The 19,492-nt window shown below is 41.9% G+C and overlaps 1 protein-coding gene across 1 annotated transcript; it reads right to left on the bottom strand.

Annotated features, from left to right (window-relative positions):
- Window positions 1-675: 675 nt before the first annotated feature.
- Fn3krp (fructosamine 3 kinase related protein) lies at window positions 676-18,284 on the bottom strand. Its single transcript, XM_052756757.1, has 6 exons — window positions 18,093-18,284; window positions 14,767-14,918; window positions 13,962-14,053; window positions 4,924-5,006; window positions 2,406-2,528; window positions 676-2,162 (listed from the first exon to the last, which is right to left on the bottom strand). The coding sequence occupies exons 1-6, from the start codon at window positions 18,231-18,233 to the stop codon at window positions 1,824-1,826; spliced, it is 930 nt and encodes a 309-aa protein (XP_052612717.1). The 5' UTR covers window positions 18,234-18,284; the 3' UTR covers window positions 676-1,823.
- Between the last annotated feature and the right edge of the window lie 1,208 nt (window positions 18,285-19,492).

Here is a 19,492-nt window from a genome sequence, read left to right on the forward strand (position 1 = left end):
CCTTCACACAAGTCATGACAGACTATAATTACAATGAGAAGCACACAGAAAGAACCTGTGAGAACAGGACACAACTGGATAGGGAGGGTTAATAAGAGCCACTAACAATTCAGAGGCAAGACAGTTGGGATACTAAGTCTCTTCAAATACTAATAGGGTCAATTTTACAGGTGTGAAAGACAATATTGTAAACAAAAACAAAAAGCAAACTGGAGAGGAGGTAAGGAGAGGGCTGAGGAGAAGCAGGAATTCAAGGCTAACCTAGGCTACATGAGACCCTATGGTGGTTTGAATGAAAATGTCCTCCTTAGCTCAGATGTTCAAATACACGGTCCCTAGTTGGTAGTGCTATTTGGGCAGGCTTGGAGGTGTGGCCCGGCTAGAGGAAGTAAGTCACTGTGGGTGGGATTTGAGGTTTCAAAGCTGCAGGTCATTCTAGGTTTACTGTCTGTGTTTTGTGCTTACAGTTTGAGATGTGAGCTCTCAGCTCCAGCTCGAGTCACCAAGTCTGTCACCATTATATCACACCAACAGAAAAATAACTAATACAGTCCCCTTTCAAAACAGGAAGAAACAATAGCTGTACCTATTTATTGTCACAATATAGCATTACAATATTTTCTGGCAAACAGCTAAGATAAATGAGTACATAAATGTGGAAATAAGTCTCAGGCATCACTGAAACAACTGCAATTTTATTCAAATTTTTAGGCAAAAAGATTTATCAACATCAATGTCATTCATGAAATTTTCTATTTCTACAATGTTGAAAACAGAAAAAAAAATTAACACAGATGCTCATATGTTGCAAGGAAATGACAACTTTAGAAAACAGCACAAAGCAGGGTGGTGGTGGTGGTGGTGGTGGTGAGGGTGGTGGTGGTGGTGGTGAGGGGGGTGGTGGTAGTGGTGGTAGTGGTGATGCACACCTTTAATCCCAGCACTTGGGAGGTAGAGGCAGGAGGATCTCTAAGTTTGAGGCCAGCCTGGTCTACAGAGTGAGTTCCAGGACAGCCAGGGCTACACAGAGAAACCCTGTCTTGAAAACCAAAAAAAAAAAAAAAAAAAAAACAAGAACAAGAAAAAGAAAAGAAAACAGCACAAAGCTGGCATAACAGGAATGTTTCCAGGCTCCTAAACTGAGCCAAGTTACCCTAAGGTTGGTAGCTTGATCAGTCCCCAAACCAATCTCCAGACCTGCTCAGCTTGTAGCAGGGTTCAGAAGCACTATACAAGCAAAGGGAATATCATTGATTTTAGAGTTGGTCATTACTCAAATCTTCTAACAAGATGACTTCACGTCTAGATCAAACCATCACAAAGCATCATTGTGAACAGCGCAGAAATGATAATAGACAAGAAGGAAGCGATGGGAGAAGGGCACAGTGGACACCAGCCACCACACCAACACAGTCACTCACAGTTCTTTACCTTTGCAGTGGAGTGTGGCTCACTATACCTAAACTTCATAAGTCTCTGTTCATATCACCAGGGAGGCCTAATCTAGCCAGTTTTACAGCGTACACAACTTCAGAATTGTATAATCTTTCCTCTGAAATAACCCATACTTTACAAAGCTGAGAAACAAAACATCAAAGGATCTTAAGCAAATCCAGCCATGGAGTAAATGGGAAGAATTCGTGAGGGAAAGGACTGTAGCAAATCATGAGCTCCTTGACCAAATAGTTGGAATCTGACCACCTGACTCTGAGGCACTTCCTTCAGTTCACAGTGATGCTTTGATGGTAAGACTTGATCTAGACATGGAGTCATCTTATTAGAAGATCCATCACACTCATAAGAGACTCTGCCCTCTGGCCAGTTCATTTGCTGAGATTCCTCATTATGTTTAGAGAGGATCCTCTGTACCCAGATCCAAAATGATTCCAGTGGTTCAGATAGTGAAAGAGCTGATACAGCTGCAAGCGCTTCTCAAATCCTGGGGTTTTAGGGATTTTACTGTGGTAGGCAGAGTAAAAGGAGCTACTGAAGCCCCCAAACATGCCGGCTATTGCCAGCTCATATTCTGAGTGGCCGTAGAAGGAAGCTGGATCGAAAATGATGGGCCCAGAGGAATCTTCTGCTACATTCCCTCCCCAGAGGTCTCCGTGAAGTAAGGAGGGCACAATTTCCAGATTATGGAACAGGTCAGGAATCTTCAACTGCAAGGAGAAAGATGGAACCTTAAACAAAGTGGTCAACGAATATGAAGGTATAAATGTTTTCCTAAGTGCTGTTCCACATATCTGAGCAGGTACTCAGATGTGCCCGACTGAGAGAGAGCAGATGGGACACTGTGGTAAGAAGCAGACTCAGATGCTACCCCTGCTTTGGTGCCTCCCCTGTATCAGGGCTCAGTGGGGCATATGGTTGGCACTGGGCATACAGCAGAGTCCCTTGCTCACCTGCAGAGCAGACCACAGCTCAAGAGCTTCCCGGTCTCCAGACCTCTTCTCCACCATGTCCATCTGGGGCTGAATGCGCTGCCTGGCATAGAATGTGACCCAATCCTTCTGCCAGTCATTTACCTGCACAGGAGACAGTAAAGGAGAAAGCAGACTGTCTTAGTCAGGGTTTCTATTGCTGTGATGAAACACCATGACCAAAAAACAAGTTGGGGAGGAAAGGGTTTATTAGGCTTACACTTCAGCATTGCGGTTCATCACTGAAAGAAGTCAGGACAAGAACTCAAATAGGACAGGATCCCAGAGGCAGGAGTTGATGCAGAGGGCATGGAGGGGAGCTGCTTACTGGCTTGCTTAGCTCACCTTCTTATAGAACCCAGGACCAACAGCCCAGGAATGGCACCACCCACAATGGGCATTGATCATTAAATGAGAAAAGGCCTTACAGCTGGATCTCATGGAGGCATTTCCTCAACTGAGGCTCCTTCCTCTGATGACTCTAGTGTGTGTCAAGTTGATACACAAAACCAGCCAGTACACAAACTTTATCAGAAAACTCCAGGACTGAAGGAGACTTGAGTGCCCAGTCATCCCAAAGTAGAATGGGCTGCAGGAAGCATGAAGAGAGGTAGCAGCCACAGGAGGCAAAAGAGGTGAGAGAGGACCAGGCAACATGAAGCCTCAACACAGGCTGAGACGGTAGGTCCAGTGTCCCGGGGGAATGGTAAGCAGGGTATGCCAGGTGACCAGTTGCAGCCTCCCAAGCCTGAAGATTAACTAAAACCATTTAATTATAACAACTATGGAACAAAGGCCAGAGCTAGCTGACCCTCTGGATCTCATGGCTTGTTTCTGACCATCTTCCAACACTCACCTGGCCACATTTTACCTTGTCCTGGGAGAGATGAGAAAAGTCATTTGGAGCCTCTTTCAAAAGAACTGCCAAGGAAGAATGTCCAAGCACAGGTGCTTACCACCCAGAAGGGAAGTAAGTTACGTGAGAGTAAATCAGCTCAGAGCAGGACACGACACAGGAAGAAAAAACACCATACATACACACAAGCATATACCCTATACACATAGGCACACATATAGGCATATGCACATATCTGCACGTGAACACACATGCATCATGAGTTACAGGTAAGAGAGGAAAGACCAATGCCAGCAGACATATACCCTAAACATGTAGGACCTGAAAACTCCATACAAAGCAGGTTTACATACAACCTCCTACACATTTCTAAATCTATGGCCCCTGTGCCCACCATAAAACATCTAGAAGTTTCCAGATTCTGCATTCACTCCTTCTGGGAAAAAGCTTCCCTAGTTTGCTTTTTGTTACTGTGATAAAATACCCTGATAAAACCAACCTAGGGGTAATTTTTATTTGTTTGTTTTTTATCTTACAATTCCAAATTATGTTCCATCATTTCAGTAAGGTCAAGGCAGGCAGGAACTAAAAACAGCTATTCACATCCAGAGTCAGGGAATGGTGCTGCCCAAATTCAGGGTGGGTCTTTCTACATCAAGTAATCTAACTAAGAAAATCTGTCACAGGCTTGCCCAAAGGCCAACCCAATTCAGATAATTCCTCATTGTGACTCCAGGTCATTCTAGGTTGTGACAAGTTGACAATGAAAACTGACCCTCACAACTGTCATCCTATCTACTTTATATCTGCTGGACATCAGGCAGCACTTCCTAGGCAAAAACTCCCAGGGGAACGGACTTAAAACCATAAACATGAAAGATATGATGCCCTGTCAATGTGCTGTCTTTGAGAGTTTAATACTTTGGTATCCACAGAGGAGTAGACCCAAGACCTCTATTCACAGTAAAGTCCTCAGATGTTCAAGTTCTTAAATAGAACCCCCACACTTCCTGCCTTACACTTAAATCATCTCCACATTACTTATAATACCTAACTGCTGAGATCTCAGCAGTTAAGAGTGCTTGCTGCTCTTGTAGAGGTCCAGAGTTCAGGTCCCAGCACCATGTCAAGCTACTCACAACCACCTGTGACTATAGCGCTAGAAGATCTAATTCCTTCAAGCCTCAGCAGGTACCCACACATACACATGCATATATATATAAATTAAAAAATATTTAAAAAATAAATTGGACATAGTGGCATGTACCTTTAATTCCAAGAATTGGGAGGCAGAAACAGGCAGATGTCTATGAATTCAAGGCCATCTGGTCTACATAGTAAGTTCCAAAAACAAACAAACAAATAAATAAATAATAAAAATAAGCAAAATAAAATAAAAGTTACAAATTTTCTAATTTTTAACCCCTCATTGAAATTAAACATCCTAACTTGCTGTTCCTTCTGTCTCATTTTCCATCTTAATGTAACATTTGAATTTACTTCATGTCAACTTCTTAAAAATTATCAGGGAAAAAAGGGTGCAAATACTTACAAAATCTCACAGAAAAGGAATAGAGTAATTTCCCCACTGTATTTGAATAGCCAGTCTGACTATGAAATGGAAGTAAGTTCTATGCCACTCACCTGGGGGAGGTATCCACAGCATGTCACTACATCAAACCCAAACTGGTCCACAAAGAGCCGTTCTTCCTGTCCACTTCCTTTTCCTTTTATACAAAAGGAAACAAAGAAAGGTGACTAGCTTGTCCCCTTGTTCCAAGAGACCCTCGGCCCACTCTGGGAGCTTAGAGTTGTTGCTTTGCAGTCAATATGCCCTTACTGCCTCATGCTTGCACCTAGAGATAAGCAAGACCCCTCAGATCACTCAGAACAGCATCTGCTTTAGCAGACTTAATTATGGTGGTTATTTTATTTGTACTGAAAAGTGATTTTAATAACGTGACAAGAATCCATTAAAAACCGCTTGGCTTGGCTTGGTGGCAGGTCCAGTTTCCAGCCTGAGTGGCCCTAGCTCGGGCCCAGCTCGGGCCCAGGTCGGCTTGGCCTCAGGCCGGACTGACTGTAGCCCTAAGCTGTTGCACGCAGTTGGAGCTACTTGCTTAAAGCTGGTGCTACAAACAACTCAGGCCTGCCCTGCCGAACAGGGCCCCTGCCTGTAAAGCCAACGCACGTGGTCGGAGCTTAAGGAAGCCAGAGCCAAGCCTTGACTCGACTCAAGCGGGAACACGTGGCTGGATAGCCAGAACTTGTGGCTACGCTTTCTCGCTCGCTCTCCTCTCTCTCTCTCTCTCTCTCTCTCTCTCTCTCTCTCTCTCTCTCTCTCTTTCTCTCTCTCTCTCTCTCCACACCTCAGACACTAGGTGGCTGTTTTGAAATTCCCTCGGATTTCTACTGTTCTACGCAGACTTGGTAAGTCAAATAAGATATCAAATATTTTAAAGGAAACTATTTAAAAGAGAATTTTTTCCACATTAAAAAAAAAGGGTTTTATGTGTACATTGGAAGAAAATTGGGCTTTGTTTGAAATTTTAGGCAGTCTGACAATGGAACAACTATATGAGAAGATTAATATTGATCGAATTATGCAGTTTATTACTTTTCATATCCTCATTTTACTATTCAAAAAGATAGTTAATTTAAGTGCCAGGATAACAGTTTTAGAAAAACCTGTTAAACCTGTAAAAATGAATTATAGAGAAATTCAAATTCAGACAAAAGAAATTAACAGTGAAGTTGTTTCAAAATTGGATCATAAGGTTATAGAAAGAAAGCCTGTTTTCACACAATCACCCTTAATTTATCCTGTAGCCGTAGAGCAGCTACCTGGTGAAGAGAATAGAAAACTACTTGGATTCCAATTGAAATGTTAGACTTATGAAGATTTAAGGAGGCAATAGCATCTTATGGCATGCATTCCCCATATGTAAAGCAAATGTTAAACACCTGGTCAACTTATAATAGGATTCTACCACAGGACTGGCGGGAGCTTGCACAGGCTGTTCTAGAACCTGGACAAAATCTGCAGTGGAAATTGTGGTTCAAGAATGAGGCTAAAAATATAGAAAAACAATGGAGGGATAAAGGAACACAAGTCTGCCAGGATCAGCTTATTGGAGAAGGCCAATATGCTTCAGTACAAACACAATGTTTATATGATGTCCAAACCCTAATTCTATGTTGAATGGCAGCCTTGAATGCATGGGACAGAGTTGAGGAACCAGGAAAAAAAACTGAGTCATTTACAAAGGTTATACAGGACCCAAAAGAATCTTTCACAGATTTCTTACAAAGACTGACTTCAGCAGTAAAGAGAATGGTTCTGAATTCAGAAGCCAGTCAGATAATAATCGAATCTTTGGCTTTTGAGAACGCAAATGCAGTGTGCAAGAGAATAATCAGGCCATTAAAGGCAAGATCTGCACCCTTGGAAGATTGGATTAGAGACACGGTTAATGTTGAGGCTCATGACCATGATGATATGTGGGTAGGAGAAGCAATTTCAAAAGGTTTGAGCAATGTTAGATGTTTTGGATGTGGAAAGCAAGGACATTTGAAAAGGGACTGTAGACAGGTCATTTCTAGAAACAATGTTTCTTCAAGGAACACTGGTAACAGAATGCCCCTTCCTTCTGGAGTATGCAGAAGGTGTGGTAAGGGAAAACACTGGACCAACGAATGTAGATCAACAAGGGACAGACAAGGTAACCCTTTGCCTCGGGCTTCGGGAAACTCCCAGAGGGGCCTCAGGCAGGCCCCCACAGTAAATCCAGTTCAAACCTTTCCTGCAGTTGTAGAGGAAACCCCTACTCAGAGCAATTACATAACCAAATGCCTATTGGAATAAATCATGCTGGTCAGGATGATGAAACAGAGAGAATAGAAAATTCAGGAAAAAACATAAAGAAAATTTTTTGGCAAACTTCTATTAATGAACAAAGACCAAAATTAACAATAAAAATAAATGGTGTTTTGTTGTCTGGTCTGGTAGACACAGGTGCGGACATTGCCATAATTGCACCAGAATTTTGGCATCCAACCTGCCCTCTTAGGAATTGGGACATTATCTTGAGTGAAACAGAGTGCAAGATGGCTTGAATGTATAGGTCCAGAAGGACAGAGAGGAAAATTAAAACCATATATGGCTAACATAGCTATGAACCTGTGGGGTCGAGACTTGTTGCAACAATGGAATACTCAGATTAACATCCCTCCAATCTCAGAAACAAATCATAAACTAGCACATGTTTCTGAGAGAAATATTAGAAGGCATTATTCTGAGTGGTCACCAGCCATCCATATTATACAAGAACAGGGCACAACAACTGATGATCTCCCAAAGACACCAACAGCTCTACCTTTAAAATGGTTAACAGACAAGCCTGTATGGGTTCAGCAATGGCCTTTAACAACGGAGAAACTCCAGGCTTTAGAAGAGCTGGTAGAAGAAGAGTTAAATGCTCAGCATATTGAAGAATCAACCAGCCCTTGGAATTCTCCTGTATTTGCTATTAAAAAGAAATCTGGTAAGTGGAGAATGGTTGTAGAAAGCTGTGCATGGCCGTGCCTCAAAGATGTCGCCGGCTTCCGCCTTCCCGATGGCAGGTGTTCTCTGGGATAAACAACTCCTTATTTGGCTTGGGCGTGGAATCTGGCTTGCTTGCGTATGTCTGACCCTATCGGCATTGTCCACGTGGCACTACGGGGTTGGTTGCCCAGTGGCTATAAAGGGCGTGGGCTGGCTTTCCCCAGGGTCAGAAGATTGTTCAAGGTTCCTGAATAAACTGCTTGGAGAAGAGCCTGGTGTTGCGCAGACGCGACAAATGGTAACAGACCTTAGAGCAATTAACAAAGTAATTCAACCAATGGGCTCTCTACAATCTGGAATTCCTTTGCCTACTCTGTTACCAAAAGGATGGCCTCTCATAGTTATTGATTTAAAAGACTGTTTCATTTCAATACCCTTACAAGAAAAAGACAGAGAAAGATTTGTTTTCACAGTGCCTACTTATAGTTCTCAACCAGTTAAAAGATTTCAATGGAGGGTCCTCCCACAGGGAATGTTGAATAGCCCAACTCTGTGTCAATATTTTGTACAACAGCCATTGGAAGTGATACGTAAAAAATTTTTTGGGAGAAATTAACAGCAAATATCCCAAAAGCGATAGAATTGATCTTATAAAGAGAGCTGATTGGATCTTGCCTCGAATTGTACGGGAAAAACCCATATCTGGAGTTCATACATTTTATACAGATGCCAACAAACAAGGAAAGGCAGGTTACAAATCAGAAAATTTAAGTAAAGTGGTTCAAAGTCCTTATAATTCAGTTCAAAAATCAGAATTGTATGCTATTCTGTTGGTATTAATGGATTTTTTCAGAACCTCTCAACATAGTAACTGACTCTCAGTATGCTGAAAGAGTAGTATTACATATTGAGACTGCAGAATTTATCTCTGATGCTTTAGAATTAACTTCACTATTTATTCAATTACAACATAAATCAGGAAAAGGAGTCATCCTTTATATATAACTCACATTCGATCCCATACTGGTTGGCCAGGCCCTCTAGCACAAGGCAATGATGAGATTGATAAATTATTGATAGGAAATGTGCTGGAGGCCTCAGAATTTCATAAAAAAAACATCATGTCAATAATAAAGGTTTAAAAAAGGATTTTTCCATAACCTGGCAACAAGCCAAAGAAATAGTAAAGAAATGTCCTACTTGTTCCTTCTACAATCAAATGCCATTACCAGCAGGATGTAACCCAAAGGGTACTCAGAGGAATGAAATCTGGCAGATGGACATGTTTCACTTTGCAGAATTTGGAAACTTGAAATATGTACACCATACCATTGATACTTATTCAGGATTTCAATGGGCAACTGCTTTGAGTTCTGAAAAAGCTGATTCTGTAATCACTCATTTGCTAGAAGTTATGGCCATCATGGGTATACCTGCACAAATCAAAACTGACAATGCTCCATCATATGTCTCTGTTAAAATGAAATAGTTTTTTGCTTATTACAATATAAAGCATATTACAGGTCAAGCAGTTATAGAAAGAGCAAACAGAACTCTAAAGGATATGCTAAATAAACAGAAAGGGGTAACAAAAAACCCCAGGAATAGACTGCATAATGCTCTATTAACTTTGAATTTTCTCAATGCCAATGAGAAAGGAACAACAGCTGCAGAAAGACATTGGATAATAGAAAAAACTACAGAATTAAATCAGCCTATATACTTTAAGGATGTGCTGACCTCAGAATGGAAACCAGGATATGTGTTATGCTGGGGACAAGGTTTTGCTTTTGTTTCTACAGGAGAAGATAAGCTGTGGGTACCATCAAAATTGATAAAGGTTCGATTTGAACAAGAGAGACCTCTTAATTAGAGGAGGTGATAGTTCATAAACCAGCATGAACATCCAATTTAAACTAACTTATATCAGTAACACATGCCTTTTCATTTAATCAGATAATAACTTGCCAAAAAGGAACATCCCCAAAATTAGTCTTGGGGAAAGGTTTTTGTTTTTGTCTTTTAGGAGAATGAAGGCTAAGGAATCTGAAGAACATTGGACAAATGAGACAAGTGAGGAAAAAGGACAAATCATCTATCCCAGGAAACAGAGTAAAATGGCCTATTGGTATATCATCTATAAAATTTTATAAGTTTTCCTAAATGTTTGTTTCTGCTCTTCTCTAAAAATTTAACACTATTGGTCTTCTAATAGTCCCAGTTCAATTAAAATTTAAAGCTGACTTCGGAGTTGGAGAATGGCTCTCTCCTTCTTTAAACTCAAGCATGTTGTTAAAAGGAAAATGCAAACTCCCTGTATCATGCCAGAAGAAAAGAGCCATCTTCTGCTATGGGACAGGAGAAAAACCAAATTAATTAAGGGACTATTCTATTACTAATCTCAACTCTTTGATTCTATTCTGATTCTTTAAACTTTTCTTAAAGTATGAATTTTATATCAAAATTTACAAGATTAATATATATATATATATATATATATATAGAGAGAGAGAGAGAGAGAGAGATACATTTTAAACTTTGTTAAGATATGAATGGTCATATAGAGTACTAACTAATTCTAGAAAGAAAAAAGGCTTCAATTAGCTGCATATATATGTCTTTGTGTTCGAGTCTCTTATCAGTTTTCTGCAGGAAGTCACGGCCAGGCCTAATATCAACTGAAGTCTCCAGGAAGAAGATGGGGCCCCACAATAACAACAATTCCACGTGGACAATAATAATATCATTAAGCTGACAAACATCATCTACAAAGTGCTACAAAGTGCTCAGAGCAATTTTGAGATGGCTACCTGAGATGATCTAGTTTCAAAGACTACTTGAATAAGGACTTGAGATAAACCCTGAACTTTGTCATTATACACAGACTGGATAATGAAGGATATAGTTACCTTTCCTAGAATTTGACAATTAACCTAAAATTTTTCTTTCAGGATAAAGATAACTTCGCCCATACCCAGCAGGAAGCAATTTTTAAGAATATGATGCTCACATTTCCAAAGAGGTGGTGTGGGGCGGGTGGTTTTTTGGTCTTTTTAATGGGTTTTGGGTCTGGGATAATTTTCATTGTTTAGGGGGGTTGGTTACAAGTTGTTGTCAAGGGTTAGGAAAAAGGCTAAGCAAAGGAGATTAGATTTAAGGTTCTTGTTTAAAAAAAGAAAAGAAAAGAAAAAGACAATTACTAGTTTTAAATACTTTACATTGGATTGGATTGTTTTATATTGGATACAAATTATATATATTGAAATTGATATTGTTAGAAAATGCTATATGTATATTTCTAACTGTATTTATACCGTTCATTTAACAATGTAATACAATTTTCTGATCCTTGAATGTTATTATTACCAACTATTAGGATATAAAGAAATGAAAGTTAGTAGTTAGACATTATAATAGAACTTGTAGTCATATTAGGTATGTTTTTAAAAATTGAACAGATATATTTTTAGATAGACAGGTCATCTTCAAACCCTTCAGAGATCTACAGAATATGGCATTCAAAATGTTTTAATAACTTAGAAAATTTTTCTTTTTTGTTATGACTATGAGACATGTCGGCTCCTGGCAGTACCAATCTACTTCAGAGAAAATATGGGCATTGAAGAAACTGCATATGGAGTTAACTTTCATTGTGGCAAAAGTTAGCCACTGGACAACAAAGTATCCTCGAATCAACAGGACAAAATGGACAGACAGGACATGAAACAAAGGACTACCGATTCTTGCCAAAACAAGTGTGGTTATGGCTTTATCAAAAGGCATCTTCTGAGGCCAGGACAATATGGCACCATCCCTGAAGTGGCCTTCGCAATTCGGAAAAGGTACAGTGCCCTTTTCTTTGAAGACAGCTGAACAGACAGTGAGCCGATGGCTTCTGATGTGCAATGGAACAGCAGCTGAAACAGTTATTCTTGAAGAGTAACTAAGCTCACGCCTCTCAATAGTAAACTGGCATTTGATAGAGGGATGTGGAGAAGAACGGGATGCTGAGATGAAGCCACATATACACAGCCAAGAAGGATGGACAGCTGAATTAAAAAAAAATCAACAATTTCCAGAACTTAAAATCCTGAATCATGACAGGACACTAGTGCAATTCAGGTGTTTCTGGTACATGGACTGCTCTCACCCAATGTGCGGTTGAACTGTTGACCTTGTGTACATCCTACTTCACAAATGAGTCTGTCAGACACACAAAGCCTATAGGCTGAAGATGATGCCCCAATACTGCGGAGAAACCTCAGGTGAATGTCCAGGCAGCTGGCTGTTTCTGTCAACTCACAAATTTTTTGGAAATTGCTTGCATGTACTTCCTGTTTTTATTTTTTATTAGGTTATATTATTTTCCTTCTTGGATCTCTGAGGGAGTTGAAGATTAGTTAGTTATAGTTGAAGACTAGTTAGGATAGAAAGTAAATTAGGTACATTTTGGACTTACCAAAATAGGATAGATAATGGAATTATTTTCTCTAAATTTGTCAAATACAAATGGACTAGACATTGTTTAGGTATTTATTACTTGTATATATTGTATATAGTTATTATACTTTTGTATATAGTTTTTCTTATGTTAGTTATAACCTTTTTTCTTTTTATTAAAATAGAAAAGGGGAAATATGGTGGTATTTTACTTGTACTGAAATGTGATTTTATTTGTATGTTAATAAATAAAGTTGCCCAGGGGTCAGAGCTATTAGAGCCATAGCAAAAGCTGGGCGTTGGTGGTGCACACCTTTAATCCCAGCACTTGGTAGGCAGAGCTAGGTAGATCTCTGTGTGTTCAAGGATACAGCCAGCATTGGAGACACATGCCTTTAATCTCAATACCATAGAAGACCTGGAGGTCTGTATAGACAGGCAGTGACGAGGCAGTCATGTGGTTGGTTTTACAACCAATGAGAAGGCAGAACGAAAGTCTATATAAAGACAAACAGACAGGAAGTAGGTCTCTTTCGGAGAGATCTCTTGGCTGAAGAGGCTAGCTGCAGCAGTCGGGTAAGGCTCTTAGCTCTGATCTCTTGGCTTTCGTCTTTGCATTGGCCCTGTTTCTTATTTAATAAGACGGTTGATTACATCTACACTTAATACCCAAGGACACTAGCTATTCCAGAAGCAGAACCAAGTACCAGAGGATGCATGGGGATGGAGGGATATATAACAGTGTCAAACATACATCAGGAAAGGAGGTTTTTCAGTGGCCAATGTAGTTCCATTTTTGACAGATAAAACTATTATACTTGCTGGGTGATGGTGGCACACACCTTGAATCTTAGTACTAGGGTTGCAGAGACAAGCAGACCTCTGTCAGTTCAAGGCCAGCCTGGTCTACAGATCGAGTTCCAAGATAGCCAAAGCTACACAGAGAAACCCTGTCTCAAAAAACAAACAAAAACTTATTATACTTTGGAATGGCCTCAACCTCATGTGTCTCCCCAAACTCAAGAAAATCTCAACAAATGAATTCTGTGCAGCTTGGAAACAACAGGAAAGCCAGTTAACAGGGCCTATTAGGAGATCCTCACAAGACAAGGAGACAGGCTGGTGGTACTGCCAGTATATCATCACAGGATGGGCAGGCTACCAGGACCATCAGCAGAACTATACACAGTAGCTTCTGGATTATCTGTTTTCTGACTATCAGCTATTCTGTCTAGCACATGAGGTACACGTGAATTATCAACTATCAGCCTGAAAATACTGGGAAATTCTCTCAATGCTAACACCATACTTTGTTCTAGATGGGCGGCATTAGGGCTGCCATTCTGAGTCTCAAGAATGGTATGTACATGGAAGAGAAGACAATGTGTTTAAAGAAGTCACTTTATATTGAAAGCCTAAACAACTTTGATTAGACTTCCTTCTGGAGAGTTAGACGTAAAGCAACTGTAACATCACATAGCTTCAAGTCCAGTGATACTTCCTGTTTTCAGTATGTCTAAGACACATTGTGCCAATCATATGCGTCTGTGTTCACTACACTGCAAATGTGCAGCCTTAGGGTGACCATGCTTGCTTTGGCATCAACACAGGCTACAGCATTACCCCATCCCTGAGCCCATGCTGGCTGAAGGCCCTTCTCCAGACAGGGTCCCTTATGGCTCACGCAGTCCCTTACCCACAGTGCCAGCCTCCTTCAGGAGCTGCTCTCCAAGCTTCTTGTTCTCAAGGTGTAGATCTGCAAGCTGGGCCCCAAGCTTGGCGGCATGACTAAAACCAAAATGCAGACACTAAACAGATGACACACAAATAGCAGATCCATCTGAAAGATCTCAAGGCACATAAAGCAGGTCAAACATTGAGTATGAAGTTCATCATACTGGAGGCTGGAGAGATGACTCAGTGGTTAAGAGCACTGATGGTTCCTCTAGAGGACCAGGGTTCAATTCCCAGCACCCACGTGGCAGCTCACAATTGTCCAGATGGATTCAGTTCCAGGGACCTATCACACCAGGCATGCATGTGGTGCACATATTTGTGCTGTGCATGCAGGCAAAATACCCATACACATAAAATAAAATACATAAATCTTTTTTTTTTTAAAGTTAATTCTATTGAAATAAGAGGAGAACTAGGTGTGGTGGCACAATAGCAAGAATCCTAGGAAGGAGGAGGAAGGAGGATTAAGACTCAGCTGCACGAGACCCTGTTTCAAAAATAGACAAAATCGAAACAGGAGGTTCTCATTATTTGACCACCTTTCCTAGGCTTCGCAATGAGTCTCTGTGATCATCTCACTTTGAGAGAGTGCTCTCTCTGGCTTTTAGTTGACAGAGAGTGCTATGAACCATCATCTATGCAGTCATGGTCCTTTACACCACACCTCGAAGTCATGCCCCCAAATACAAGATTCCAAAAAAAAGAACCACACGGGAAAAATAAAGCCTTTGCTTTTAACCAGAAAGGATGACATCAAGACAGACCTGCTCAGATACCGCATATCCAAATGCTCCATCACCAGCATACTCCCACCTCCTGGGGCATCGAGAACCTTGATAGGCTTAGGTACTTTCACTGTCTCTGTCTTCATGATGGCAGTTAAACTTGCCATTTCACCTTCAAACATTCTTTTAGCCTGTCAGTAAAACAATGGAGGAGACGACCAAGGTCACCAAAGAAAGACTATTTAGACATGCTTTCTTCTGGCATTACAATTCAAACCACATTTACGCTAGACAGAGGACTCAACAGAAACAGACAGTGTTTTCAGGGTACTCATCAGAAAATTAGGCTGTAAATGCCAAAGTAACACAGGTATAAGCAAGCTTGAATTTCCCAGTTTGGGACTGAATTGTTTGTTTGTTTGTTTTTGTTTTTTTGAGACAGTTTCTCTGTGTAGCCCTGCCTGTCCTGGAACTTACCCTGTAGACCAGGCTGGCCTCAAACTCAGAGTCACCTGCCTCTGCCTCCCGAGTGCTGGGGTTAAAGGTGTGCATCACCACTGCTCCGCTGGGACTGCGTTTTGTTTGGTTGGTTTTGTTTGGCTGCCCTGGAACTGGCTATGTAGACCAGCTGGCCTCGAACTCATTGAGAACCACCTGCTTCTGCCTCCCACATGTGCCAATCACCACCATCAAGATCAAGAATCCAGATACCAAGAGGAATTCTACTTCTCACCCACAGCCACTGTCCACCCCCAGAACAGCTGTCTCTAGCCCGGCTTCTCCTAGTAAAGAGCTGTTCTGCCAGTTTGGTCACTCTTTTTGTGTTGCTGGGGTGGTTGTTGTTGTTTTATGAGACAGGGTTTTGCTATGTAGTCCATGCTGGTCTCAAACTCACAATCCTCCTGAGTGCTGCTTGATCATTTTACACAGAGTCATATGGGTTCTGGGGTCTGGTGTATTTGTTATACCTTCATCATGTGTACTACTTCACAGTGTGAACATACCAAATGTAATCACTACTGAACAGTGCTGCCACGGAAACTCTTCTACTTATTCTCATACTTACTACCTCTGTGATCTTGGGCAAGTTACTTAAGCTTTCTTTGCTTCAATTTCCTCACCTATAAAATGAGAGAATACTAAATTTCTTAGGCTTGGGCTATGATTAACTGAGTTAGCAGCTAACACACAGCCCATTCTAAACACTACAAATGTTACGATTACTCACTAACAGGCCAAAGTTTCTGAGAAGGAAGATAAGAACTATGTCCTAGATAGAACCTTCACAGAAATTTCTTTAGCATATGAAGAAGAAGCTAAACTTTGGCAAAGGTCCTGGTGATAGAGACTACTTTAAGAGGCAGCATTGAAAAAAAAATTCAGGAAAGGTTTAAAAAGAGACTGTGAAGCCATTAAGAAACAGAGCTCCTTTACAGACGTAATTTACTGCTTATGTGGTCTGAAAAAGCTAGCTACTCATGAACAGACCTATAGGAAAATTAAGCCTCAGTCGGACCATTGTGAAAACAAAACAAAATCTGGAAATAATCTAAAAATGAGATAAACCAATCACGTAGGAAAGTTCACAAGAGTCACATAAGAACAATCAAGTGGGGAAAAAAACTTAGACCAGGTGGGTCCTAGCAAGGCATAAGAAAGCAAATACAAGAGCAGCCAGGTAGTCTTAAAAGTCTTAACTCCTAGAAAGTAGAGCATGGAAGAGTTGGATTTCCAACACAACAGGTATATGTAGAATCAGCAGATGTTTACCGTATGGGCTGTATACCTGCATTGCTCATACTATATATTCCAGAACAAGCAAGAAAATTTTCAAAGAAAGAAAGGCTGAAAAATTGAAAATAGACTTTGAAGTGGAAATAACCCAGCAGGGGGCTGGAGCGAGATGACTTAGTGGTTAAAAGTGCATACTGCTCTTGTAGAGGTCCTGAGTCCAGTTCCTAACTCCCACATCAGGTAGGTCATAACCACCTGTAATTCCAGCGTCAGGAGGATCTGATGCCTCTGGTTTCCATGAGCACCACACTCACATCCCACACAACATATACACACACACATATCATCTTTAAAACTGAATAAATAAATCTTTTTTTTAAAAAAGAACGCAACAGTATATGCTGACTAACGTGTAATTCTACCACTTGAGAGGCTGAGGATTCCATAGTAAGTTCCAGACTAGCCTGGGCTACATGTAGATTGAAACTGTGTCTTTAAAAACAAAACAAAACAAAATTAAAAAAAAAAAAAAACACAACCACTTCCTGAGAGAGAGAATGCAGGTTCACAGATCGGAATTGAACTCAGGACCTCTGCAAGGCAAATCCGAGTTTGAGGCCAGCCTGTAGAAAATGAAGAAGGACATCACTGTCACACTAAGTCCTGGCACTGAGGATAAGTTAGTGCAAGAGTAACTTCAAGGACAGTTGACAGAGTTCAATGAACTGATGTCTGTAGGTAGGGGGTTGAAGGCAAGTCTCAAGAAAATAATTTCAAAGGTTGACACACATGTGAAAGGCAGGATTCCTTTCTTGAAAGAAAACTGAACACAAATGCAAGACAGGCTTGTGGCTAATGTAACCCCAGCATTCAAGAGGCTGAAACAAGAAGATTGAGTTTGGAGGTCAGCCTTGGTTACAGAAACCAATTCTAAGAAAATAAAAAAGCACTTTGAGTGTGTATGAGGTGTAGGGCTTGGCAAGAAGATAAAACACCTTCAGTCTTATTCAAAAAGACATTGCCAAGTCCTACGGAAGCCGTCCACCTCTCTTCCAGCGAAGCCCTGAATGAACAGCTTTCAATGACAAAGGGATAACAACCACCAGGGACACAACTGAAGCAGTGGGGCTCGCCCTACGGAAACAATAGGGCATTTTGGGAAAAGTTCGCACACAAACAGAACGTGGTGGGGTGAGTGCATTGTTTGATACTTTAAGATCTTTGATTTGTGAGCTTTAGTCTCTTCGAGTTGAAATAAGCTCCAGATAAATGCGGGTACTCTGACGTTTCTCAAAACTCGCCAAACATAAGGCTTTTCTCAAAGAAGTGGGCACTGCAATCTCAGAATACCACGCGCAGCACCCGTGTAGCCACTGCCGCCAGAGCAGGCAAAGGCAGGGAGGCCCAAGGCCAGAGTGAGACCGCCGGGGTATGGCGGTCACGCGTGGACAGCGGTCAGACGGAGCCTATCGCTATAGACTGGGCCTCTAGAGCTACCCACCAAGGACCTAGACCCAGAGTTAGAATCCCGGCCGGCTCGGGATCTCAGCACACACCCTAGACCCAAACCAGGCCCCCATTTCAGCCCCGGGCCAAGGAGCGGGACCCTAACCCAGCGCCGGCGGCCCTACCTCTGCCTTGGAGTTCACTTTCACAAACACTCGTCCTCTGTCCGTATCGTAACTCTGGCCCTGGCTAATGCACCCGCCTCCCGAGTGACCCGTAGCTTTGACTGAGCTGTATCCCAGCTCCTGCTTAAGCAGCGTCTCCATGATAGTTGACGGACAGCAACCTGCTTCAGGCCTGAAGCAGAAGCGGGTTTAGCGGTGGGGCGGGGCAGACACAGGCCAGTGACGGGATTGGGTGACAAGAAGGAAGGGGCGGGGAAATAATCAGGGGGCGGGTCCGCGCCAAGACTGCGTCACCGTGGAGGGGCGGCACCTGACTGGTTAGGACTGGGTGAGAGGCAGGGCCACACCCCAGGTTCACTCCCGCCGCTTAGGCGTCAGGAGCTGGGGAAATGGGTAAGGATCCTGGCCTGGAGTTATTGGCGTGCTAACATCTTAATTCAAACTGCTTCAGAACAGTTCCCAGTCAGCTGTAAAGACAGAGGGAGGTTGCTCCCGCCTCCGGACTCTACCCAACCCAGCAGAACTGTCCGTGAAACCGTTTGTGAGGTGAGGCTGAGCCACTAGGGTTCTGCAGAGGGTGATGTAATACCTTCTCAGACTGTGCTGCCCATGTCATTTCCCTGGTCGACAGGCCTGCCCCCCTATGGGAGACACGGAGGCCCTTGTGTTCACAGATAAGCACAAGAGGAATCAGGAATGTTAAACACACAGGGTTGTTCCTTCAAAGGAAGGGATGCATAACCTGTGAGCAGGTGGATCTCCATGAGTTCCAGGCCAGCCTGGTCTACAGAGTGAGATCCAGGACAGGCACCAAAACTAAACAGAGAAACCCTATCTCAAACAACAACAACAACAACAACAAAAAAAAAAAACCCAAAAAATTTAAAGGTAGGTTTTGTTGTATTTTGTTTTTAGTAAAGATAAGTAACAGTATTGAAGTTGATGGGTTCAAGGTGACTGTAGCTGAAGTTTTTCTGTGTCCCACCTGGCCCATGGTCAGGACAAATCTCTCTCACCCACCAGTCCTGCAGATGCTTGGACCCAAGTAAACACACAGAGGCTTATATTAATTAAAACTGCTCAGCCATTAGCTCAGGCCTACCACTGACTAGCTCTTACATTTAAACTAACCCATAATTCTTATTTATGTTTAGCCACGTGGCTTGGTACCTTTTCTCAGTTCTGCCTTCACATCTTGCTTCCTCTGTGTCTGGCTGGTGACTCCTGACTCAGCCTTCCTCTTCCCAGAATTCTCCTCTCTTCTTGTCCTGCCTATACTTCCTGCCTGGCTACTGGCCAATCAGCATTTTATTTATTAACCAAATCAGAGTAACACACATTCACAGCATACAGAAAGATATCCACAGCAGGTGACCATGTAGAGGAAGAACAACTTCCCC

The sequence above is a fragment of the Peromyscus californicus genome, unplaced genomic scaffold, assembly GCF_007827085.1.
Source record: "Peromyscus californicus insignis strain IS unplaced genomic scaffold, ASM782708v3 Scaffold_3__1_contigs__length_106647218, whole genome shotgun sequence".
NCBI classification, from domain to species: Eukaryota; Metazoa; Chordata; class Mammalia; order Rodentia; family Cricetidae; genus Peromyscus; species Peromyscus californicus.